Below are 27975 nucleotides of genomic sequence, written 5' to 3' on the forward strand. Positions count from 1 at the left end.
CAAACCTTTTTCTGTAAAAAGGACTTAAAAGAGTACAATTCCGAAAGGTTTCGCATTTTTTTTGTATCCCAACATGCATTTGTTCCACTGGTAGTATTTTCAATTATGTTTATGAGTCTTAAGGGTGTATCTTTTGAAAAAGAGACGAAAAAATATGATATCGAAATGGAAATATAATTGTATTCAAACCCTATTTATGAGAAAAAGACAACTTCGAATTTTTTCCCAATCTCAAGCCTTGAAGTTTCGATGGTTTGTTGTCTTCAAAAACTGTTTTGTTCTTTGCAATAACTAAAATCAGGCTGTTAGTTTTCTTGTATCATTTTTTGACACATTGTAATTATATGCCTTTTATAGTTACTATACGGTATGTGTTTTGTTCATTGTTGAGGGTCAAACGGTTTGAACTGGTCTTTCTTGAAAAAGTTGTCCCGTTATCATAACAACTACATCTCCTTGTTTTTGTTTTGAAAAAAAGTTTCGACAAATTTTTAAATTCCTATAATTAGACAAACCGAATAAAAGTGGCAAGCATATCACAAATCTCTGAATGAATGAATCTTTTTCCTTTTATTCTCATAAACTAAATACAAAGTTACAGAGAATGGTACATATTTATACATAAATAGAATAAATACATGCATGTGTGAAATACTACATGTAAGTTTCATAGTTAAACTAGGAGGACATACTTTCACATTAATTAATTTAATGAATTTACACAGTTTTTCTAATTGTACAGTATTTGTAGAGTTAAATAAAGCATAGCATTTGTATGTGTTTGGAATTTTTAGATAACCATTTTCTCTCTTTCTCTTTTTGTTTTTAAAACAAATAACAACAACAACAAAACATGAATAAGATAGGTACGATCATGAGCAGCCATATATTCGCGAGAGTCCATAAGACGAACTAACGCAATCAATTCGAATGACCTGTCTTAAGTTGTACTCTAAATCTAAATAGTCCTCGGTTTGCGGGTCTCTGCCTTTTGGGTATTGAACCCGATGTGTTCTTTCATATTTATGACTGAACTATCGGAATCACTACCTGCTTTCTTCTTAATCGAGTTTAAATGACAAAAAAGGAGGAACAGGATTCAGTCTACTGAATAGTAAAAATACAAATGTATATATTTGCATTATATTTTTTATTTTAAGTGAATGTAAATAAAGTTAACAATATACTCGAACGGAGGTATCAATTAAACATGAATATCATAATATCACGAAGAAAAAGATAGAGTGAAAAGTTTATTTAATGCACTAACTTTTTTCAATCCAACAATTAATTATGTATTTGTGAAGAGTTGCTGTAAGTAGTTAGAGACAGGAAAGCTAATACTTTACAATTTTAATATTTATTTTGCTATTCAGTAAACCATTGGTTAAATAACGGACCTTAATAGAAAATCATTATAGACCCCACAGAAAGATGACTTGCAGATATAATTAATTTACATAAGTCATAATTTTAAAATTTAAATTAATTTAAGTTATTTGCGTTTGTTTTTTGTACAATAGATATGTTAATACTGTATAGAAAATTAGTATGAAATTGATATTCATTGAGAGCCTATTCGAAGTGCGGTTTTTGGTACAACAACTGTCACTATCTAGAACACTTCAGTTTAAATAAAAACGGTCAATTAAACATTAATTCGCACAGAGATTTTCGCTTGGTTGATTTTATTTTGAAACCTTGTTTCATTTGAAAGGAAACGAGTATTTTGCATGTACATTGAAGTCATATGTTACATGTGCAAGTCATAATAACAGGAACGGTATTTTTTTTCTACACCAGATGCGCATTCCGACAATAAATGTCTATTCAGTGATGATCGCGGCCCCAAAAGTGAAAATCCAAAATTTATTAAATAAAAAAGCGTTAAACTTTATCAACCAAAATGGACAAAAGTTATAGCCGAAGCCGGACAAGGAATCACAGCTTTGCATAAGGGAGAAATTTTCTTTTGTTCAAAGTAAATTTCAAATTTTTTTTACAGCAAATTTATACAATATCCGAATTTTCATGCCAATACCAATGTACATAAATTATAGGTGCCAAGTTTATAGTCTTATTTTTTAAGAATCGATACTAGGTTCATTACTAAGCATGTCTCGTCGCCAGACTATCAAAACGGTGGTAAAGTTGACTATATTTAATCCTTTAATATATAATATATATACAATATTAGGACTATGAAATAAAAATATAAACTTTTTGGTATGAGGCTGAGAAACTGGGGAAGGGCGAGGTTCTATATACTGAGCCCTTCCACAGTTTTGCGCCGAGTACAAAACAAGATTATATTTTTATGACACAAAAAAAAAGAATCTCAAGAAAATAATATATATTATTTTTTTTAGAAATGAACTAAACTGTTGGTTTTTTTTTCTTCATTTAGGCGAAACATCATTTACTGGGATTAAGCACATGCTGAAATGATCATCTTAGTTTTTCTTTAACTTCTTTTTGGACAGCACTCTTTTTATACCCTTATCCGTTTTTTTATCATCCCGTCCATCTGAAATAAAGCATCATTCTTGTAGACCGTTAGAAACCAGTCGTTTACATTACTGGTATGCATTTGCATAACGATATTGAGTTTGTGCTTTGCAATGACTGTTTGAATTGATAGAAATTGTGTAAGATGTACTTATCATTTGAGTTTATAAGAAATGTTTTCTGTCTTTCATTTGACATCAAAACACAATATAATAGGATTCCATAATACATGTAATTATAAACTTTGGAAGAATATTTTTCGTCTTTCATTTTACTTTACTGGCACCGAAACACAATGTAATACGATTATATTTTCTATTCAAATTTTGGAAGGAGAAAAAACTTTTCCTGATTTCGAGCATCACATATTACAAAGACACTTGGCTATCGTTGGAACTGTATATTGAAACCTAGATTTCATCTCCTGTCAGTGCCGTTAGTGGACTTAAATTTAACAATTGAAGTACATACTGAAATAATTAATTAAACAAGAATGTGTCCCAAGTACACGGTTACCCCATCCGCACTATCAATTTCTATAATCAATGGAACGTGAAAATGAAATAAAATCTCTTTTTGGTATTAAAATTAGAAAGATCATATCATAGGGAACATGTTTGTTAATTTTCAAAATGATTGGACTTCGACTTCATCAAAAACTACCTTGATCAAAAACTTAAACCTGAAGTGGGACGGACAAACGGACACACAGACCAGAAAACATAATGCCCATAAATGGGGCTCTAAAAAGTGTAAATTTCGACGGGCTCATTTAAGTAGATATATTTGAATAAAAAGCATCATAAGCTGTCTCGTTAATAATTTAAAAGAAAGAAAGAAAGAAAGACAAAAATAAATTTAATTTGGTACAATAGAATAGAACACAAAACACTAGACACTCCTTCAAGTTGAAATAACAAATTTTGCAGTCGACTAAGACCTTTTTGAATGAAATTAAGAAGCATCTTTACAGTAAACAACTATACACCAGTTTATGAATAAAATGTTGGTGTATAATCATCGTCCACTTTCTTACAACACCACCATCATCTTCAAAGAGGCTAGTTTACTCCTTATTTAATCCAAGAATCCACCACTATCAATTTAAATTGGACCACATTAAACATTTCATAAGCTGTTTGTTAGATTTTTCAATGGCCATGTTTAATCTTTATGGAGATAGTAATCTCTGTTATCTTGGCGGGAATGTGTAAACTGCAGTCGTCTGCTGCGGTTACGTCAATCGGAAGACATGCTCTTCATTAAAGTATGGACAAAACAATGAAAACATGCTCTTCGTTTAAGTACAAAACAATGAAACAATAGTTTTCTTTAAAGACATAAGTGTTCCATCTTTTTCACATGTTATTAAAAGGGGATAAGTTAATGAACTCAATTGACGTACCAGCATTGATAAATTTATCAGCAGGCTATATAGTGTTCCGCCTCGCTGTTATACTTAGTCGGGAGCCTTTATACCAGAATTCCACCTCTCCTTTTCTTCTATACGAATAAGCATAAATCTGAAAAGTAACAGAACATCGAGTCACGAAGTTCAACAGAGTAGGCTGATACTTTGGCTACGAAAAATGTAACATAGTTGTGGTCATCTGTGAAACAGAATTCTTATTAAGTAAACAACACCATGACGTTTATATCACTTTTATTAAGTTAAGGGATTCAACATTCCTACTTAGAATTATTTGTTCAGTGGCATCTTTGTCAGAAATCATTTTCTTTATCTAAAAAAAGGCGATAAATTTGACTCGAATTTTAATATAAAAAGCTCAATCGTTTATTTTGTTTGGCATATATTACTAGACAATCTTAATTTAATGTTGTCTTAATTGTCTTGTTTTTACATTATTTGTGCACAGCCAATAACTGGCATTATGATGTAGCAGTACTGTTATGAAATTACAACACGCGTTTATTGTAATCCAAGTAGCCATGTTTTAGGCCAGATCCTGTTTCCTTCTGTCCTGTTGGTTTTTGTAAATACAAAGATTAGCATTTCGATGTGCCTAATGCCAATATATTTATGAAACAAAACTTTTGCACTTGAGATCACCCCCAGTTTTAGGTGGGGTTCGTGTTGCTCAGTTTTTAGTTTTCTATGTTGTGTTTTGTGTACTATTGTTCGTCTGTTTGTCTTTTTCTTTTTTTTTTCTTTCTTTCGACCTAAGAGCTTTAATAGTCCCTTTGGTATCTTTCGCCTCTCTTTTGTAATTGTTTACAGAATCCCCCAGGGCATTATTAAGTAAAACATAGGTCTTTTCCGGTTTGAGTTGTGAACTGCCCTCCACAAAGTATCATGAAGCACGGTATTTTTTGAGCGTCAGTTTATTTTTGTCATTTTTGTGGAACGAACAATACTTACTAAATTTCATTATGATATTTTCATGTTAGACAACCATTATTACTAAATGCATAATTAAATATACATTAAATATTAAACGGAACAAATTTTGTAGAACCAGAAACAGATGAAAATAGTCCAGGTTTTACAGATGAAGACAGTGTTTTGGACGATGAAGATAAAAGTGAAGCGATGAATATAAATGGCGAAGGGGGAAATTCTCAACCACAGAAAAAGACTGTTGCACAAATTATGCGTGATAAAAAGAAACAGACTCAGTTAACGTTACAATGGTGAGTACATAACTTTTGTGTTAAGTGGTATTTGCTGCAGGGTCTGTCTTTAGTGCATAGTTCACTTAACTGCTACAACCGGCATTATTTGTCTTGTAAAATATAGTAGCAATAGATAAAGATGTGTTTTAAATATATTTTTATTTCTTACATGGTTCTTTGCTTCTAAAAATGTATGAAAAATCTGAAAGATACAGTTAATCTGAATTAAGTATATGTCCTTTTATCAGTTTGCCGTCAGATGGTAGAAGCACATATCAGACCATGGCATATTGTAGCGTCTATAGTTTGAGGTTTTCAGTTTATATATTTATGGTCATTTTTATTTGGCTAAAGATATTTTGCTGTTGTTTTTAAGCAGAAGCTTTGTATTGCTTTTAAACACACGTATAGTATTTGGCTTCCAGCAGGTAGATTTCAACATATATATTGAAAAAAATCAAAATGGTACTTTCAAAAGAAGATATTCCTACTATGAATAACTTATTTTAACCTTACATACTTTGATTTAAAAGCTTTCAAAATCCCTTCGATTTCTGTGTTATCCTTTTCTTGCTCAATTGCCATCAGAAATTTAAATATTGATTACAGTTCCATCTTACGGGTTAAAAGATATGCACTCTTATGAGGAAACGAGTACTTGTTGTCCAAACAGTGTCAATTTTCGAAATGCTTCACCTTAACAAGGCTTCAGATTGAAATATTAAATATTTTCTCGATAATGCCAATAACTATGAAGTGAGATGTTTATATTTTTGATATTGGTCGTGTTTGACGTTTTCTATGGAAAAATGTTCACCAAAGTATAGAAAGTCAATACAAAAGTTGATTAGATAAAATAGTGCGATGACTCTTGGCGAAATAATTGCCCCTCTACAACGTACACGAACTGCAATACTAGAGAATATTACGCGACGGGGGAGAATGAATTACAATGCAAAATGCATGTTAAGTTGACCTTTGACCATATTAGAATTTAAAAAATCCAAATTACATCAATATGCTTTTTAAATAAAACAAAAAATGACAAAGGGTAACATTGATTTATTTTATTGCTTCCTGTCCCAAAGTCCAAACAGAATTTTTTGATTTTACTAAAGCGATATTTTAGAATTATCGTCCTTTGTATTATGGTTTTGAGACGATTCCATACGTCAACATTAGCTCGTTTGTTTCTGATTTATTTATTTAATGTCTACATATTAAAGAAGATGAAACCAGTTTGATATTGGTGGAAGTAAGAAAAACACAGAAAAGTTCTAAAAATATATCAAAATATGACCTACCACAGCTACAGTATAGTGACTTTTGAAATGACTCATTTTCAAAATACAAAATTTTATTTTGTCGTTAAGGGAGTTTTGCAGATTTTAAAAGAAGATATTAATAAGTGTTGTGTTCGACTTATCTTTGGGTGTAGTACATTTTTATGAAAACACTAATATTATATATTTCAGTTTTTCTTTGATAATTTACCAAAGATATTGTATAAACAGTAAGAAGAATTTTGTGTAGCACGGGGTTATTTATTTTCAATCACATCTAATCTATAACTATGACTCAACTCTGAGGTATATCATGATCCCCATGAATTTGGTTTTTGTTGCAATGCGAATTTTTCAGTTTGTTGAAGTACTAGTAACCGAATAAAAGTGTAGCAATTCACATCGAAAACAAGATATACAACAAACAAAATTAAACAAGTAAAAATTAGGTTTACGCAATTCTTAAGAGACTGTATAAATGTAAAAATAAGAAGACGTGGTATCTATGATTGCAAAGGAGACAACTCTTCACAAGAGACCAACATGACACAAAAATTAACATAATTATATTGGTAACATTTCAGCCTTCAGCTGATCTGACAGTGTGTTCCTATGTTGTGCCTATTACACACTATTCGCGGGTTAGGGGAGGACCGAGAGCTAAAACGTTTAATATATGCTACATGTGCCAGTTCCAAGTGAGGTACCTTGTTTTCGTTCATTTTTATTCAAATAAATCACGACGCTGGTTTTCTTTTTTTATTTGTTTACATTTTGTCATTTTGGCGACTTAAATAGCATACTTTTCGGTTTGGGTTTTGCTCATTGTTGAATGTGATGTTGTTTTATGTCGTTAAAGTAGTCGTTATTTGATTGTTGTTGGGAATATACTAGTAGTTCTCTGATTGGTAATCATGCACAATCTTCTTATTTTTATATCGATAGTGTGTCATGTACATAAAGAGACATTTTAACAAATTATGTGCATTTAGTCTGATATATGTAATGTAATTGTCAAACAGGCAGCACGTGGCCAAACAAATATTACACCTAAACAATGGATATTAAATCTTGACAGACCAGAACATAGATTTGTCAATTGCTATTATGCATTTGAATCTACCCTCTTCAACAGAATATGCACATGAACAAAGGTGTGTTATCAGGGAAATACGTACCTATTATACATATCACCAAATCTTATTTATTCTCGAGTACCTATCAATGTACCAGCCATTTTGAAAAAGCTCAGCAGGTCACAAATGCATGTTAAGAATTTGCATTTATCATAGTTGTTGGGTCAAAAGGTGATTAAAACAAGTTGATTTCGAGTGTTTATTGAAATTCTACAATCATAATGTGTTCTTGTAGTCTCTGTGTGTTAGATTTCGTGCCTGTACCCGTATATTACACCTGGTGTTCTCATATAAAATACATATTTAATAATTCTTATGAAATAGTTTGTTGTGAGGTCATCACATGAGATTGAGTGATTAAGATATCTTAAGGTTAAGATTGGGGATTATTATGGCGGAATATTACTGAATGAATTAGTTTCATTGGTCTTTCTGATTGTGGAGAAAAGGGAGAGTTTGTTGTGATGCACATGTAAAGTTAAAATCCCAGAAGCACTATGTATTGTCAGTAATATTGAAGACGGTTTGTTGAGTCAGATGTTCTAACCACAATCGTATGTTTTCCATTCATTTGAGCTTTTGATTTTGCAATTTGATAATGAACTTTCCGAATTTTCATTGGAGTTCGGTATTGTTGTTATAGTACTTTTGAATGATAAAGAACAGTATTTGTGGACACTTATTGAATTAACATTTAATTTTTGCATTCATACAAAACAAAGTTAGAAATATATATGCCGCGTATACTCAGAATATGTATATAATCTTCCTTGCACAACATAACCTAGACCGGGATCGGTGACTGATTAAGTCAATAAGAAGTTGCAAATTACAGTTTGCATTACAAAATTTAGTCCTTAACTTTCTTCTCCTAATAACGAAATCAATTTTCATTTCCTTTTATCTAAATTTACTTGTAAAAAAAGATAAAGGACCACAATAAAAATGTCAGAAAGAGGAAATGGCATTAGGCGTTATCGGACGACATTATCAAGTTATCTCCCTTACTTGTAACAATTTGATAACGGCATGGCGACACATCATCTCGAATAAAACGTAAATACTAATTATGTTGAAAGTTTTGAATGCAAAATTTATAAGTCATTCTACATAGATATTGAATTGCTTTGATCAAATGAACATAAAGAAAAAAGAAATCGTTCACTTACAGAATTCACTATTTGAGCAATTATCTTTAAAAAAAAAAACACTTAATTTCTGTATAAAAAATGAAGGAAGATGACATAGAAGAAAGTGAAAATAATTGATTAAAGAAACTGTGATACCATACGAATAAAGATTTTGAAAAAACCTGCGATACCAGATACCATAACCAAAAGAAATTTAAAAAGTACAAGCAACAGTAAGAAAATGTCTTCTCTGAAAACTAAAGATTCCTTATGTCAAAAACAAACCGGGGATGAATTCAGTCGTTCTTGAATTTCAATTAAACTTATGGTAGAACTGATGTACACAGAAACAGTGGAATAGAGAAATGATCTGTTCCTTTTTTATCGAAATGTCTGAAAATGTAATAAATCAAATCAACTTGCATGAAAATATCATTTTAGAATAAAATAAAAATACCAAAAATACTGAACTCCGAGGAGAATTCGAAAAGGAAGGTCAATTATCAAATGGCAAATTTCAAAACTCAAACGCATCAAACAAAGTTATACTGAAAACGAGATATGATACTGAAATGCACAGCAGACAGAAAGCCACCAGATTGATGACTTTTGAGCACTTCTGCTTTCAAACGTTCTTACGGTTTGAAGAATTAACATAAGACTGTGTCCTCAAGAAAATATGGGAAGAAATATTTGTAATGATTTGTTAGGTTATCGACGATAAATAGGAAATATTTGTGAAATGATTTGTAAGAAGATCTGTAAGGTTATTGACGAGAATCACAGAGTGTCTGTTGTAGTTTTAAAGCGTTATCTGATAAGTTAATGGCGACAGAAGATGTCCACAGTAATGTAAACAGACAGACCAGCAGTAGCCACTTCTGACCATTGTTTATAAAATCTTTATGTCTAACACAATCAACATTCTTCTCTCAGATACACACTATCTAGATTGGACTAGAAATACTGAGTTGGTTTTTAGTATGCCTCATATTCGTTCTTTATTCTGGCTTCTTTATTTGAGTACACGGATAAATCTTATGTTTATAAACGCGCGTTTGGCGTTCATATTTTTAAAAATCCTAGGACGAGTTTATGTATATGTCTTTCATATTCAGCAATCCAAAAACACAACAACACCAACAACAGCCTATCAATGACAATGATACCTTATTCAACACAATATTCAATTGTTATGACACTTTTTGTCCGCACATTTTTTTTCTCCAAATTAGGTTTTAAAACTTTTTACACTGTAAACCTATATATAGGTCGATTTGGTTTAACTTTTATCAAGAGTTAAGGCCCATGATTATCGAACATTTGCTTAGGCGATTCTTGACAAACGGGATAGGACTAATAAAGGAGACCAGAGATCTGTAATTCCCTTGAAGCCCGCACCAATCAATCTTGTTTTTGAAGTCTGTTTGCCACAGTTGATTCAGATAAGCTAATCTTGTCTTTTTCGTTGTATGTGATATTCACTTATGTATCTTCGTCTTCTGTTTATTACATAATATAAATTATATTGTCTTTGTAAATGATTTATAACTTTGGATTACGCAGTCTTCTTAAACATTTTATTTTGTTATAATTCATAAATGCTGTAATACATGACCATGGTAAGAGGACAATAGCCTGACTTTTGTACTTAAGTATAAAGTCACTGATTTACAGCTGTTGTTTTAGTGCACAGTATACCTACTTGAGACGGAACAACATATGCATGTATAATTTCAACAGTGTATGACTCATTTTGAAATATTTTTTACAAAATCGGATCTTTTCTGATGAAAAATTGATATTTGATGAAATACAAATAATCTGTTAGTTTGTAATATAATGCAACTTGTATCTTTTTTATTCAGATTGTAAATCACTTTTGTAAATGATATTTGTTTAAAGATGGTTAAAAATCTTGTATATATAGACTCGTTATAGAGTGTAAATATACAGAGGCATCACACATAAACCCAGATCTGAACAAAACTATTTCAATGAAATACGGATATTTACTCGTGTATTACAACAAAATAAAGTTATCATTTGGTGAAAAAAAAAGTGACACACATTTTTGTGGCAAGGTATTTTGGCTTGTACTGGTTTTAAATATACCAGTCATTATTATTTGAATTGATTTAACCCAAAATAGCAGAAAAAGCTTACTACAAGCTAAACAGTTCAATACAAATCCTATGAAGAAAACTAAAAGAATGAAAACGTATGAGATCGGGTAATAAGTCTAATCTAAAACTCGCGAGCAACTTGTTTTATATTAAGCTTATTTCTTAACAAATATTATAATTAAATATGCCGGTTATATATTTGTGGATATAAGACAAAAAAGCTTAATAATATAAAAAAAAAGTACCAGTTTTGTTTAGATTCATGAAATAATCGTTGTCTAGTATGATCTTCAACTTCGTACTCTATTTGACCTTTTTTACATTTTTTCATTCGAGCGTCACTGACGAGTCTTTTGTAAAGGAAACGGGCGTCTGGCTTTCAAAATGGTGATGCTGCTATCTTTGATGAGTTTATTTAGTATACTCAGAAGTCTAGATATTATTACGGAAACTTAAAGTTACTAGAGCGTAAAACACCTGCATTCATACAGGTTTCATATGTTTGTTATAATAACGACTGGCACCAATGCAGTTTTAATGCCAGTAGTTAAAACAATATAATTTAAAATTTAATAACCTCTTAAGTTTGTAAGTACCTTTGGTAAGTACGTCATGCAATCTCGACAACCTTGAATCTAAATATTGCTTTGTTTTATAATAATGAAATTATAGAAAACAGAAGAAATATTGGTCTCCTTTTTTAAAAGAAGCCTTATGTTTCTTTTTTAGTTTTATGGATAAAAGGAAGAGTTTGTTCGTAGCGGGTGATATTTGTTTAAGTAATCACATACATAAATCTGTCATAAATGTTTACCAAGAATCTGCCAACAATATGCTGTATGCCCGTGTTATCAACTTAATTTGATTAGCTTCAGTGAGAAAGCGAAAGTTGATTGGTTAGGATGGAATAGATTAAACTACCGTGCAAAACTAAATACAACTCTTTCCTTATATGACGCATCTCAAGTGGAACTCTTCAATGTTTTTACCTTCGTCTTGTCAACGCAAGAGATAACGAGATATTACGAGATTTGTTGGAATAAGAATGTAGTAGAAATGTGATAGCTTATCATTATTTAAACGTCTGTTTTCATTAATTTCTTGAAATGTTTATTAGATAAATTAATATTAAAATTCTATGTCGTTTTGAAGAGGCTTTTAAATATTTGATAATCAGATAAGAAAAGTATCAAATTTGCAAAAATTCTATGATAAAACAATGATAACAAACTTGATAATAACGACCTTGAAACCTCACAAGAAGGTCATCGTGGAGTAAATAAATATAGTTTTGTAAGAATCTGGTGTTTGCATATTCAAAACATGCAAAAAAATATGGTTGAATCAGTTTTCTTCCTAATGGAAATTAATCATTGGTTTGTTTTATGAATGAAAGAGGGAAAAACATTGATAAAACAACACAAAACAACGAAAGTAAGCATAATCTGTTTGTTTCCTTTGGTGAAATGTTTTGTTGCAAACCTGTTTATCAAAAAGAACACATTGAAATAGTTAATGCTTTTTGGATTGACATCCTTTTAATTTGGAGTTCCCCCCCCCCCAAAAAAAAAAATACACTTCGCACTGACTCGTGCTCCCATGACTGCAACTTTGATTAAATACAAAACGAATATTCCCACGATTAATGTATCACAAAAATTGTACGTCCAACACAACATAAATCAAGGATCACATAAATTTGTTTTTATAAAGACAAAGGAAGGAAGGAAATACTCATTGACGGAATAACTTTTGTCTCGAATGTTTGCATTGAGGCTTTGAACATTCTACTAAAATATAATCTTTTGACATTAAAATGTAAAATTGGTATACAAGATCATAACAACAATCCTAAGATTTTAATCCGTGTTCATCACATGGCTTTTGTGTTAAATGCCCTTATTTCTAAGGAGCTTACTTGTAAAAATACAAACGTACTGACATCGCTGCATCCCTAGGCCCGACGTGTTCCTATATCAAAGTCACGCCTCAGACGAGATCTCAATGTAAATAAAGTGTCACTCATATTTAAGTGGAAGGATTCAGCCTGTACCTCTGTCTTTGAAAATGGCTACAAAGTTACCTTTAGCTTTTATGGTATAATTCTTTTGGATTTTCACCATTAAAACATGTCAAGATTTTAAAACAAGTCTTTTATTCTTGTTTGTATAAGTCGAGTAAAGGATAATGGTAATATAAATACAAAGTGCATACAGATTTTGATTTATAAATCTGCTCTTTAGAATGACTTTGCTATTAAAACTATGTCCAAATTCTTGATATTGTCGATACGATGAACGATTACTTATCTGAAACATATCATAATGATTTTATAATTTGAAGAGTCGTCGCATTACCTTTCTTTTTTTGCTTTGTTTAGGTGATACTTTTCCACAACTCAAATTCATGATTGTTTTATAATCAACAAGGCTAATACAAGTGTGAAAAGTGACACTCAAGATATTAAACTAAATGGTCCGTTTTCAGTAGGAAATAGAAAGAGTAACGTCCATGTGTAAGCAATAAAAGCATTGCATTAAAACGTACCTCTAGATTTAAGTTAAATTCTTTGTTATTAACAGTATTACAGATTGGGAAAGCTATAGGGAAAATAAAAAATGTCCTTTTCTGAATGATTAAGTTTATGTTCCTTACTCGGGTACCGAAAGTCAACATTGGAGCGCTGTGATTGGATAAGATGAGAGGCATATTTCTATTTTAATGATCAACTGCACTATTTATTGACATATTTTGTTTAGAATTAAACGAAAAGATGGTTGCTATAGATCATAGAAAAATTTGTTAAGAAATCTGGTCATGCTGCCATCAGTCCAATTTGATTTTCAAATCTAAATAAACAGAAGGCCTCAGTAATATTTTTCGAAACACCACAAACAGCTTAAGAAACATGTGCAGTTATTACTTTGATTACGTATCAATAGAATGGTTGGCCGAGTTACTCACATTAAACAGTTTTGTGGTTTTTGGGGTTCCATGTGCTTCATATTGTTTATAAATTAAATTGATGTTTTTTGTAGGCTAATTTTACATAAATTTGTTCTCTGACACCGATTGATTTGTAGGTTAAAAATTATATAGCACTAATAGCTTAATTTGTCAAAATTTTGAAGCAAAAATTGGGATCATTGCAATCCCCATTTTAAGGTATATATTTTCAGACAATACAACACGAAAGATAAATCGTATAATATCATGACTTTGTATGTCTATCTGGAATATAACTGACAAAGATTAATTCTGAAAATATCATACTCTATAATACTCTTCACAGCGACATATAAAAAGAGAGTAAGAGCTATTAATTACATCGTCTATTTCTAGAATCAACACGAACAGGAAAATTACATAATCTTGTCATTCGTGTCTACAATTAGACCTCTTCCTTTTATTCAATCTGATTAATCGATCTAATAAGTGTGCGCACATCGATTTTTTTCAGTGTTATTCTTTAAAAAAATACTTGAAAGAATCTGTTGCTGATATGTGAACTTCATAGACTGTAGACATTACCTACTGAATGTTAAAAATGTCTTGTCAGGTGTAAATTTTACACATTGTATGATGAGCGTGTTCACTTTGGTGTAGACTATACCGTTTTACGTGTCTAGTCATGTTTAGACATTAGCTCCTGGAACTCCATGCTATTAGGTGCAGATGCCTTACTTATCTAGATTAGTATACTTATTGCCTGTGATTATTTCCTGTTATATCCTCTATTATTTTCTGTGGTTATATTTTTTTGTTGGATGTGAGTATTTCCTGTTATTAACTGGTTATTTCCTACTATTTTCTCTGGTGTTGTTTTTTTTCCATGTTATTATCTGTGGTTATTTCCGATGTTATTGTCTGTGATCATTTCATTTGGTTATTTTCTGTTGTTGTCTATGTTTATTTTCTTCTTTTGTCTGGTGTTTTCATTGGTTAGATTTATTAATGTTCTGTGTTTCTATGTTTATTTCAGTTATTTCCTGTTATTTTTCTGTAGTTTTTTCCTTTTAAGTCTGTGGTTATTCCCGGTTTTTTTACGGTTGTTCCCAGTTATTGTCTGGTTATTTTCTGTTGTATTTTCCTGTAATGGTCTGTGGTAAATTCCTGTTATTGTCTGTGGTTATATCTAGTATTTGTTTTGAGTTATTTCTTTTTATGATCTGTGGTTATTTGCATTAACTGTAAATGGTTATTCCTAGTTATTGTCTGTGGTCATTGTTTGTGATTTTATCAGGTGAAAGTCTGTGGTTTATTTCCTGTGAATGTCTGTAATTATTTCCAGTTATTTTCTGTTTTTTCTTGTTATTGTATCAGTGCGGTTATTTCCCTTATACTGTCTTGTTATTTCTTGCGTTTATTTCAAGTTGTATTTCTTATTTGTTATTTTCTGTTTTTGTCTACTGTTATTTGCTGTTATTATCAGTGGTTTTTCGTGTATTAAGTGTTGTTATTTCCTGTTGTTGTCTGTTGTTTATTTCAAGTTGTTGTCTGTGGTTATTTCCGGTTATTGTCTGTTGTTTATTTTAAGTTGTTGTCTGTGGTTATTTCCTGTTATTGACTGTTATTTATTTCAAGTTATTTTCTGTTCATATTCTGTTATTATGGCTGTGTTATGTAATTGTTTGTGGTTATATTCTGTTATTATGGCTGTGTTATGTAATTGTTTGTGGTAACATCAAATTATTGTTATTAGTTACTTCCAGCCAATGTTTGACGACTCATAAATAGACCGAATAAAGTACTGCACTGGTGGTAGTTAAACTTAAAGGAACAGAAAATAAAACATAAATCAAATGAAGTTTCAGATTAGCTGCAAACCAAATCACACAAAGGTGCTAATTCTGTACGAGTGGAGTATTTGACATAACTTTATACAGTGTCACATAAATTCTTCCTTATCTTTCCTCCAATCGTTTGACTAGATCATGCAAAGTCCGCTACAAATACACTATTCCTTTGAAAAGTTTAACAAAAAGATGGCAAATGACACGGGAACATGCTATAATCATAATTAACGAAGGTATATTCGTACATGTTACATGTGTGTTGATAATAGATAGTGCATATGGTGTACAAAAATATGCTATCTTACTGATTTATATAACATATAATCAATATACAAAAGAAATATTACATAAAAGATGATATTGCACAAAATAAAGTAACGTGATTTAAAGTTTTACCATTTGATTCAGACTCACAGTAGGGTATAACCATGATTTGACCCACTCACATACGTAGGTTTTTTTCAAATCCTTAAAAACTATGTCATCTAATAACAATTAAACTAACAAAATAATGATTAAGGCTCATTTCTTTACTGAGCCACAAAACATAAACTTTTGCTCCTTGTTAAATGCATGTATGTGACTTTTTAGACGACAAAAAAAAAGAAACCTAACGGCGTTCCAGCTAACTTTGGTGTGTGTCAAGTGTATGTAAGGATTTCGTTTAAAGAATAAATACACCACCTCTCAACCTTTTCATTTATGAATAAAATTAAAATCATATCGACTGAAATAGTACCTAAATATGATCACAATTGTTAATCTATATTTCATTAATCGTCCTCGTAAATACAGTGCACAACAGCAACTCCAATGATATGTACTTTTTCTCGCAGAGCAAATAAATTCCATATTTTATAAAGAATAACATCCACGGAAAACATGTAATGTTGACCTTGAAATAATTGCGCGAACTCATTGTCTAGAAAAACTGGAGACAACTATATGTAATAACGAGTATTGGCATCTAAACAAACAACAATGTAATCCTAATGCAACTTTGAAGACAGTCATTTTATGCAACTATCCCTTCCTATTCAAACACAAGTGTTATGCTAAGTGAATGGTAATCCCGGACGACTTAAAGACTCATTTAATTGTAATTCACACATTAGGACTTGACTTGGGAAGTATTTATAGCCAACTACTATCATTGACTATAAACTTTAACAAAACATAGAAACGAAACATTTGGATTTCCTCGAAACTATGGAATGACCACAGTTTGTTCCTTAGCAAAGATGTCGATGGTGTGAAGTGTTTGTCAATTGAAACAAATTTACAATGTAGTTTGTAAACATATAAATATTTGATATCAATATGACAATAAATGAATGAATGAATTAACGAAGAACAGGACAGTTCATAAATTATTTACTCGGTGTTTAGTGTTTTGACAGTGCACACACTTAACTCAAATTGTTAAATACATTCAGTAAGGTGTACCTGAATCAAACATTTTTATTTTTATTTCTAAACAATGTAAAAATAAATAAAGAAAATTAAATGTCAGCAAAAATATGAGAATAGTTTTACATCAAATATATGCTTCCGTTTGAATGGTTTGACACTAGTAATTTTGGGGCCCTTTATAGCTTGTTGTTCGGTGTGAGCCAAGGCTCCGTGTTGAAGGCCGTACTTTAACCTATAATGGTTTACTTTTTAAATTGTTATTTGGATAGAGAGTTGTCTCATTGGCACTCACACCACATCTTCCTATATCTATTCCAAATTAGTTGCATTGCTGTCTTCAAGTTTATTCTTCACCACTTTCTATAAGTTAAAAAAATAAACACAAATTATCAATAATTATGCTATAAGAATAAGAGATTGCATGAAATGGTCAAAATCACTACAAAATATAAACATAATTTTGAAAGCGTTTTGCATTTTATATGCATATGATAAATGCACATCTTTATAGTCATCATTTTTTAGGAAGGCTATTTTTGCTCTACACATACTGATTTTGTGACATGAATGGATACATGATCATACATCATATCTTTTCTTTTTGATACTATAGTGCTGCCTCTCTCTCTCTCTTGCAAGTGTCATTGTGAATTTTTTTTTAGCGTAAAAGACAATGAAACCACCTAGTTTTATACATTATCGGCACAGACCACTGCTCTTTTCCTATCAATATTAATGCACGAATGTTTCTTTTATATAACACATTATCAGAAATTAATCAATATTGATATCAAAATAAGTTTGTTTTGTATAAACCTTCGTGTTGAAAATTCAAAACTGTTTTTCGCTAATAATTTATAAAAGGAATCTGTCAAATTTTGGTGATTAAAATCGTCCTTGTTTAGACACGCACCTTAAGAAGATATATTCTATTTAATAAGCCAACATTTCTTTCTATTTTATCAAATCTTACTGGACATTCTTGATTATCAGATCAATAAATCTATCACAAGTAAAACGTTTACTTTTGATTAAGGAATATTTAATACCGAACTCTTTCCTCTACCGATAAACATTTCCGATTTAAAGTACCTTGTATTATTTGATGAATGCACGGTTTAATCCGAACGGACAGACACAAGGAAAAGCATGTAATTTTAGTCTTTGTTCTGTTCGATTTATTTAAAATAGTTTGAATGGTACTCATGGTAGTTTTCAATTTTTGCTCCCTTTTCCCTCCTTTATTTTGTTCTGTCTCTCGATCACCACTACATTTTAATGCGCTTCGTTGGGTTTTTTAAATGTAGCATACTGTAAGTCTTACAAAAATTGAAATTAATATTTATGCACATGTATATGTGAATATATTTGAAAAAGATACATTATGGGTTGAAATAATATGTGTTTGTACTCAGTTTGAAACACGCAAATAAATAAGGCCGCTAGTTTTCTCGCTTGAATTGTTTTACATTGTCTTATCGGGGCCTTTTATAGCTGACTATGTGGTATAGGCTTTGCTCATTGTTGAAGGCCGTACGGTGACCTATAGTTGTTAATGTCTCTGTCATTTTGGTCTTTTGTGGATAGTTGTCTCATTGGCAATCATACCAAATCTTCTTTTTTATACATTAAGTTATACTCATAATGCAAGTTACCTAAGAATATCTATTTTTATTCAGATGGATAGAAGGATAAGAGAAAGTCTGTAAGTGTAACTTGATTTAACGTTAGACCTTCTACTAAAATATTCAGAAGTTTTATTTAGATTTCTTTCGTAGTTAAAATAAACTATAATTGCTATTTTATATAGAAAAAAATCTATGATGTTTCATTTGCATTTATTGAATATTTTGTAGGTTAGAAGAGAACTATTGTATCTGTGAAGGAGTATGTTTACCTAGATGTATACTGTATGCACATTATTTAGACTTCTGTAGAAAGGAAACATTAGAGCCAGCATGTGCAGCTACTTTTGGAAAGGTATTACTTTTGGTTTTAGTAATAATAAATCTGCACTAGATATAAAAAGAAATGAACGAATGCAAATAATAATTTAACATTTCTCATTTGATCATTTATCTTGTAAGATTATTGTAAATGTAATAAAAATATATGTTCTGTTTTTTTTTTTTTATTTTAGACAATACGACAGAAGTTTCCACATCTAACAACAAGACGACTTGGTACACGAGGACACTCAAAGTAAGTGTTCTTATTCTACCATTTATTTGATCAGAATATGGATATACTAGTTGTCACAGGAAGAGAGACAAACGACAATTATTTATGTCTGTAGACCGATTTTATCATCATTTCCTTCATGAATCGATACAAGAATGTTCTTTATAAAAAGAATACAGACAATGAAGACAGTTCATAGGTTAATACCGGATACAGTTCATAGGTTAATGTCGGATACAGTTCATAGGTTAATGCCAGATTCATTTACAGACGGAACAACAATCAAGACAGTTCATAGGTTGATGCCGGATACAGTTCATAGGTTATTGCCGGATACAGTTCATAGGTTAATGCCGGTTACAGGTCATAGGTTAATGCCAGATTCATTTACATACCTTAAATGAATATTTAAGACTGGTATTTTACAAATTTTGATATTAGTATAATTTAAATAAAAGTATTTTTACATCTTTATTTCAAAAACGCTATCATCAAATCGTCATGCAAATATAGTGAACCCCCCAGTTTTGAGTGGAGTTGGTGTTGTTTAATCCTTCTTTCCATGACGCTATCCCTCCCTCGTAATTAGTTGGCTTTATGTCGTTTATTCTTTTGTTTTAAGTTTATTTCTATTTTTGTTTAATCCAAACATGTGTTATCCCCAAACTTTTTCTCCTGAAATAAAATAAGACAGTATAAAGTACATTTATTTTGCTATTTCAGATATCATTATTATGGAATAGGTATTCGAGAGACAAGCCAGTATTACCATTCAGTGTACACAGGGAAGGGGTTAACTCGGTAAGTACTCTTTTTTTGGCAGCACTCCTTTTGCGCCATTTACTGTTTTTCAGGGGTATCATTTGCGCCAATTTTATTTTTCTTCAAATGTATCATTTGCGCCAGTTTTCGGAACTCATTTGCGCCAATTTACCTGAACACATTTAGAATCATTTTTGTCTTATAAATTTTTATTCGATAAATAATTATTACTCTTGTTTGTGAAAGGTGAATACAACCTGTACATAGTTATATATTTTAAAGTTAATCATACTGTCGGTCCCAAGCACGGATACAGGAGGATGGAAGTCATTTTTCTTTAAATTGGCGCAATCGTATATTTTATTTTTGACGCAAATGATACCATGTTATTTTAAAACAGGTGGCGCAATCGTAGCATTGGAGAAAAAAGTTGTGGCGCAAAATGACGAATTTTTGGCGCAAACGGATCTCTCCCCTTTTTTTCATCATTATTAGGAAACGTTTATGTACAGAGACCTAAAATTCCTTGCATCAACGTCATATAAACTCTGCTGGAAAGATGTCTCATTGGCAAACATACCACATCTCCTTATTTAATATGTTTTCGTATACAGTTGACGAATTCATTGTTTTAATGTCAATTTATAATTGTATTTTTTTTTCTAAATCTAATGCAATTGCAATGATTCTTGTTTGTCCATAGTTCACATTATGAGCTGATTATTTGAAACTCAACTTAAAATACTTTGTCATCGTTCATATTAAAGCTCTAAATACAGTTAGATATGACTGAAGATTTTGTCTTTGACAGTCTTTACAGATTACGTTATATACAGTAGATTTAAAACACAAGGCTAACGTGTTTTTGAAGAAAGTATTAAAATGATATAGTATATTGTAATGTTTATTGGTTATGAACCTCGTTTAAAAGCTGTGAGGTAATTCAAAAATAATAAAAGGCATTTGAACTGTAGGCAGTATTTTCACAGCAGAGGTGTTAACCCTAGCATTACATAACGCTTTTTAAGTGAAAAAATAAACAAGAGAATTTTATTTATTTATTGCACATACATGTAAAATACGTTCTTTTCGAGGGTGTTTATATCAACAGAAAACTTGTTTAAAGTCACTTAAAGGCGTTATTTCAAACACTTATTTTGATATTATATTTACAGTTGTAAATTTATTTCTTAGTGTAAACTATTTTTCTATTAAGTTTAGAAGAAGTGGTTTTAAAAATCAAAAGAAACACTCATAAGAGCATCTATCTAATATTTGTACGGAGAAAATGAACAATTAGACACGAATGTTCAGTTAACAACCTATTATACTTTATTTATACTTTTGTACATGCAGGTTAACCTCTTTGGTAAAAATTTACAGCTTTATAAGATTATTACTGGATTTCTAATTTGTTTTAGCAGATTTATAATCACTTCTGAAGAACATTCACAGTGTCAAAGATTTTTTTGACAGCTCATTTAGATATTTTTTGTCTGGTTGTAAAACTGCAGGTGTTCAAGTTATGTAAAATTGGATCAAAGTTATAACATAAGTGGTTTACATATATTTAATAAACCCATTTTGAAGAAGTAATTGAAATACTTTTGGACCAACATTAAAAAGGTAATCAATTCTGATAAACTATCGCTACATCTATGAAGTTATGCATTAATCCAAAAATTCAACAAGTTTTATCTTTGAAAAATCTAGCAAGATCAGGTTTCTCCCTAAACAAATCATAATTCAAAATAAAGGATTAACTGTAAGAAAAATTCATCAAGTTTAAAAACACTAGAAGAATATGTGACTATGGGACACCTTTATGTGACTATGGGACACCATGGCCGATTCACAATGTCAAATTTGTATGTTCAGTATGCCACAAAATCTTGGTCAAAACACCCAGTTGATAGTCAAATTTTCAAAATTTCACATTATTATGAACATGTGAACTAAGTTTCAAGTTGAAGTGACGAAGACAAATATATTCAACCAGTGTTACAGAACGGAGTGACGGGAAAGCTGACTGAAAAACATAATACACACTACCATCAATGGACGGAGTGTAAAAAACATACACATTTATATTTTCATTCCTCTAACACTAAAATTCTTTTTTAAAGAACTGTTGCGGAAGTTAACGAAAAGATGTTTTGGATATTTCAATAGTTATTTTTTCTCATGACTCAAAGGAAGGGCTCTATATGATATATGAAGTTCATACGAGTCGATAATTTATTCTATAAATTAAATCCACAGCGAACAAGCTGCATAATTTATGATATAAAATGATAGTATCAAACCTGTTACTTTAATATCAGAACAAAAGAACCAATAGAGCTACATCTGGTTTATTCCAATTTATCTTCCACGTTTACAAATGTTCAATACATTTCTATGATGAAGTATTAAATTATTTGATTAAACGTTTGCTTTGGATGTCTGGCTTATCAAACTTCGACGTTGGCTATTGTTGACCTGATGAAACAGCTTATAAATGCCTTAAAACCAAATAATACGGCTATGACCCAACTTTATCTTCGCTACATAAGGTTTTGGTGATATTGAAATACGCTCTGGTATAAATGTATACAGAGAGAATGAACCTTATCGGGCAGCCCTGATTAAGAGCTTCCACCAATGTATATTTGTCGACATAAATCTAATTATATTTATTTACCAGATAAAGAAGGAATTGTCAGTCGAGCCTGTATCATATCTTTCATGGTTAACCTAGATAGTCATTGTTTATGTTTACGGGTCTTATTGGAAATATATTTAACTGTGCTGTTCTAATAACGGTTACATTAAACCAAAAGCTTGTCAGAAGGAATGATTTTCAAAATCATAAAGTATATAAAAAAAGATTACTCTTTCGTTTTACAATTTTGAGAATGGACATATATTGTCTACACCAAATAATCTAATTCGTATGCATGTATCCTAAAAATGAAAGTTGGCGCCTAATTTAATACATTGCAATAAAGTATTTATCTTTTAAATTTAATTAAATGAGAACGACAGACCGTTCATCAAAGTATTGTATATTCAGAAATAATTGTGTGCATTTATTATTGCGATTTGTGAAAAATGAACAAAAATGGGAAATTAAATATTGCTATTTTAGAAAACTATTGCATACAGATATATGCATCATATATCAAAGTCCATGATAATGCGAGTTCGTAATATTGCAATCATCACCTAGTCGCATTAATCGCAATAACTAACAAAAATCGCAATAGTTTCTGATTTATGGTATCCAAGACGTCACTTGTCTTGTTGAGGAGTATTATTATTTTACTTGTTCGTGAATATATATACTGGAATGTCCCTTTTTCAATGACTATTCTTTAAAAAAAAAATTGCCTGTATTATGTTCGCCGCACGCTATTTTTGTCAAACTTGATTCCATGCTTGTTGACTGTGGCAATTTAACTTATAGATGTTGATACAGATGTATACACATAACAACAGTCATTATGACTAGTACTCATGTATATAGGAAAACAATCATCAAAGAAAGATCACTTCCAAGTTATAAAAGATAAATTTATGCATTGACATTTTAAGATTGATATTAATATCTAAATATTGGTGTAACTAAATGTTCGCGGTATTTTCTTTTTTCATTTTATTTTATTGTTTAATATATATGTTTTATGTTTTGTCTTCAGGTTTTCAGGATGCAAGCTGAAGAATGAGGTAAGTCGTTACTTGAATATTCGTATCGTTCTTTTAATATAGTCATGTAGTGTTTAGAAGAGAAGATTAGGATGAAAAGGTGTTGTGGAAATTTACAATGATAGCATTATATTGATAGCCATAGTTGGAAATTATTCCAATTTGCTGTTATAAAATTTTGAAAACTATTTAAAATTATGGCTTATATTTCTAGCATGTAAAGCTCTGATTCCTTGTCAGGATTTGGATAAACTTGATTTAATTTTTGGTTTGATCTTAAAAAAAAAAAAAAATTAAAACTCCTGAAAACATAGTGAGAACATGTTTTTATCTGCATATTCATTTAAAACAGAAAGACACAAAAAAGTAATATTTTAAAGGTGTTGTGTTCAATTTATTACGGAATTCTATGTAATAAGACGTTTCGTGAATGAAAAAATATACAAGAACACCGACAGTAAGATAGCATGAATTTACATTACACAACCAATCATGATAATGAAAATCTAAGCGGCAGTCCCCATATATATAGATTGGATGTTACCTTTCAAATAAATTGACCACCTCAAAGATATTAAATAATTTTTAATAAAATGATATTAAAATATACCTACTTACAAGTATGGAGTTAAACTATGGTATATTGGTATCAGTACTCAAGAAGAGATTACATCATTGTAAACCTTTAAATATGTCATTATTTTATGTAAATTTTATATATTTTTTAAAGACACGACAAACGAGTAAATATCATATACATGTGCTGTCAAGTTTAGAAACTATATCAATCTAGAGATAAAAGGAAGCTGATAGCATTTAGAAATGAGAAATGATATATTTGATATTTATATAGAGATATTTTTTTTAGACTGTCTTTAATTTTATATCTAGTTTAAAGAAACTACAAAAGAGTAAATATCATATACACATACTGTCAAGCTTGTATCAATTTGAAGATAAAATGAATCTGCATTTATAATTGAGAAGTCATACATCATGGTATATTTGTTTTATACTTCCTTAATTGAAATTCACTCATCCAACAAACATCACGGATGCATTTATTCCATTAGAAATTCATTTTATCAGTGTTTACATTATACAAATTTATTTCTTCATCTTTATTTACAATGTTAAGATGGGATGATTATTTATCTCAGTGTTTTATCATTAATCTTAGTATCACTTTCTTAATCCTCTATACTTACTACACTGTCGCCATCAACTGAGGTATGCTTTTGACACCAGTGTTTTATAAATGCTACTTAATGATGTTAGTGATTATAATAGACTCGGACCAGACTCACTGATGATGTTAAGACTCGTGTAAAATGTTTCCCTATAATGTCTGAAAAACGCCATTTAAGCTTCTGTTACAAGTACACATTGTAATTATATGTAATTTGTTAAATGATTTCGCATGCATATCTGTTTGCATCTGAAAATGGTAACCATATGTATCTTTCTCGATGATAAAAACTTTCTTAGTCCCAAAATAAAAAATAAAAACACCACACTCAGTGTTTTCTACACAGAAATGTATGTAAATAGCATTACAAAATTACTTAAAGCGAATTTGTCTTTTAAAAGAAAAGTCAAATATTGACAGAGGCAGTTTTGTTGTTTGCCAAGTGTTTACTCGGAATCTTTGTTTGATTCATAAACTCATGAAAAGACTCAAATTAATCGCGTTTTACTGTTTCAAAACGTATTTCAATATTATTATTTTTTGTTATAAGCAACAATGCTGTTTGTTTCTCAAACAGTATAAGTAAATAAAATGGAATTTATTTTAATTGTTTATTACTGGATAGAAATGTCTACCAGTTTTACATAAAATAGAAATAATTATCATGCATAAACGATTGTTTCAAATATTGCAATTATTTTACAACATTACATAATATTTATCAAAATGGTTACTGTATGTAAAATAATAAATTAATTTCAGGGAGGCTTCACTAGAAAGTATACTCTAAGTTCGAAGACAGGAACGCTGTTACCCGAATTTCCTAACGCACAATACTTGATTTTACCATTGTCTATACCACGAGAAAAGGTAGTGTATTTTTTTCTATTTTAATAAGAAAAAGAAAAAAGAAAAAGCATGTCAGCATCCTATTAGTTCATGAAATCTATGAATCAGAATCGAAAAAAATAAAATATCTTAGAATAATTATTCCTTGAAAGAGTATAGATCATAAAGTAAGTTAACCAGTATGGCCTCTTGAAATGAATGTACATCATAAAAGTTACATCTATTTACAGAATGCATGTACCTAGTATAATTTTGACGTCATTTCCTTGTAAGTGGTCTATTTCGCACGTTATTCTCAAAATCACAGACGTCCAAAAACTAATTCATATTATTTTCTGTCTAATCAATTACTAATTAATTTTACTAAGTATGAATTTTATATTCGCCCTGTCAGTAGCTTATGAAGACTACATAATATTTATTAGCTAAATAAAATACTCCTCTCTCAAATTTAATATATTTTATTGCATTTTCCCTAATGTTTATTGATTTAGTGATAAACTTTGTACCAGGAGCTTGTTTATTAATTGCTAGAAAATCCAGTCTTTTTCTTCATATGAAATGTTTCCAACAATATTAACCTTATGTAAACATTCATTTGTTGACATAGTCATTGCCGTCTTAGAAATTATAAAAGGAAAAATGTATCAACGTTTAATTTATCACTGAGGTAATTTACGTAGTCTCGGCATATGTCAAGCCCAGTGAATTAGAATAGCACGCAAAACACACCATTAACTTAAAATCCGAATTAAAAGGTAAAAGACTTTTTATATATTTCTGACTATATAGTATAATGTTACGGCAAATGGTATAAACTATGTTTATATAGTAAATTACCGTGGTCAAATGTTCACAATATATAACTCTCAGAAAAATAACAAATAGATGAGTGTCGTACAGCACGAGTTACAACAGGTGCGTGATTTATGCACGGTAATATCATTGGCAGAGCTTAGTGTTTGGAGCCAGGATAGACAGAAACATATTAAATGTAGCATTCCGGTCCTTTATTGTTCTAATCTCTCAGATTATCAGTGCCATTTCAATAAAGTGAGTCATGTTGTTATATTGGCAAGAAATATAACATTGTTTAGGAGATATACTTTTAACAATGGGTTCATTCACCAATAACAGTTCATTTATTTTGACACTTTTTTTTAGAAGAAAAAAGAAACTTCTGTACCTGTTTACAATATGTTAATTATAAACAAAGATTTGTCTTATTGATAAATACGGCTTTTGTATCAAGTTTCAAACTAGGTTTTTAATTTTTTATATCATATTTGGATACATCTGCCAAACTCGAGGGGAAAACCCAATTTAACTTTTTGTTTACATTTAGTGACAATGCTGCTTAATTAAAAAATAAAAAGTTTAAAAAATGATTTCCTATTTTTGAATGAAAGAGGGGCGAAAGATACCAGAGGGACATTCAATTTCATTTTTCGAAAAATAAACTGACGCCATGGCTAAAAAGATATTTCTGAATGAAGCAATACGGCTTTTACTCTAGTTCTCCAAGTTGTTTATTAATTGTTTGCTTTTGTTTTAGGTGGAGACATTTATCATGATGTACAAAACACATTGTCAATGCATTCTAGATACTGCAATAAACGCTAACTTTGAAGAGGTAAGTAATAGTCATTAGATCATATATAGAAAAAGATATTAACAGTGAGTCATCATGGCAAGAGTGAAAATCAAGTTTTTTTCTCTTTCGAAGATTTACCATCAGATTTTTACATTGGTGATCTGAACCCTGGGTTTTAGCAGGGTTTATGTTCGTCAATTTTAAGCTTTGTTCTTTTTGTGAATATTGTTCTTTTGAGAATAATCTGGACCTACTGTAATACTGCTGAAAAATTGAACCACAAATATAAGCAATTCGTTCTTAACGAGTTTAAGAAGAATAAAAACCATACTATTAGAACGCATAAGAAACGAGAAATATCCAAACAGGAAATTGTGTATCATGTTTCAGAATGATAATGCAGAATTGTAACAGTAATCTTTGTGTAAACATACAACACCAATTTAAGTCCTAATAACATCTTCCAAATTCTTCTTAATGTCCAATGATTACAAATGTATTGATTACTTCATTTAAATTTCAATTGGAACACCACTGTATCCCGAATAGAAGTTTTGTGTATTAACATTCCTGGTTTGTGATGGTCCTTTGGTATGTAAGACAGATCATTGTAAACCCTAATGAACTGAACAAGACTTTTTGTGTTGACTTTGACAAAGGTGCAAAACTCAATAAAATTAACATGAA

General features: G+C 30.5%; 1 protein-coding gene across 3 annotated transcripts in view; it reads left to right on the forward strand.

Annotated features, from left to right (window-relative positions):
• Nucleotides 1-27975, forward strand: part of LOC134685399 (DNA-binding protein RFX6-like) — a 64315-nt gene that overhangs the window by 21057 nt on the left and 15283 nt on the right. For all 3 annotated transcript variants that reach the window (XM_063545132.1, XM_063545130.1, XM_063545133.1), the window contains exons 2-8: nt 4983-5160; nt 18883-19006; nt 19167-19228; nt 19931-20008; nt 23650-23677; nt 25608-25715; nt 27250-27327. In XM_063545132.1, the coding sequence (XP_063401202.1) occupies nt 4983-5160; nt 18883-19006; nt 19167-19228; nt 19931-20008; nt 23650-23677; nt 25608-25715; nt 27250-27327 (656 nt within the window). The remainder of the gene's footprint in view (nt 1-4982; nt 5161-18882; nt 19007-19166; nt 19229-19930; nt 20009-23649; nt 23678-25607; nt 25716-27249; nt 27328-27975) is intronic.

Source organism: Mytilus trossulus, chromosome 9, assembly GCF_036588685.1.
Source record: "Mytilus trossulus isolate FHL-02 chromosome 9, PNRI_Mtr1.1.1.hap1, whole genome shotgun sequence".
Lineage (NCBI taxonomy): Eukaryota > Metazoa > Mollusca > Bivalvia > Mytilida > Mytilidae > Mytilus > Mytilus trossulus.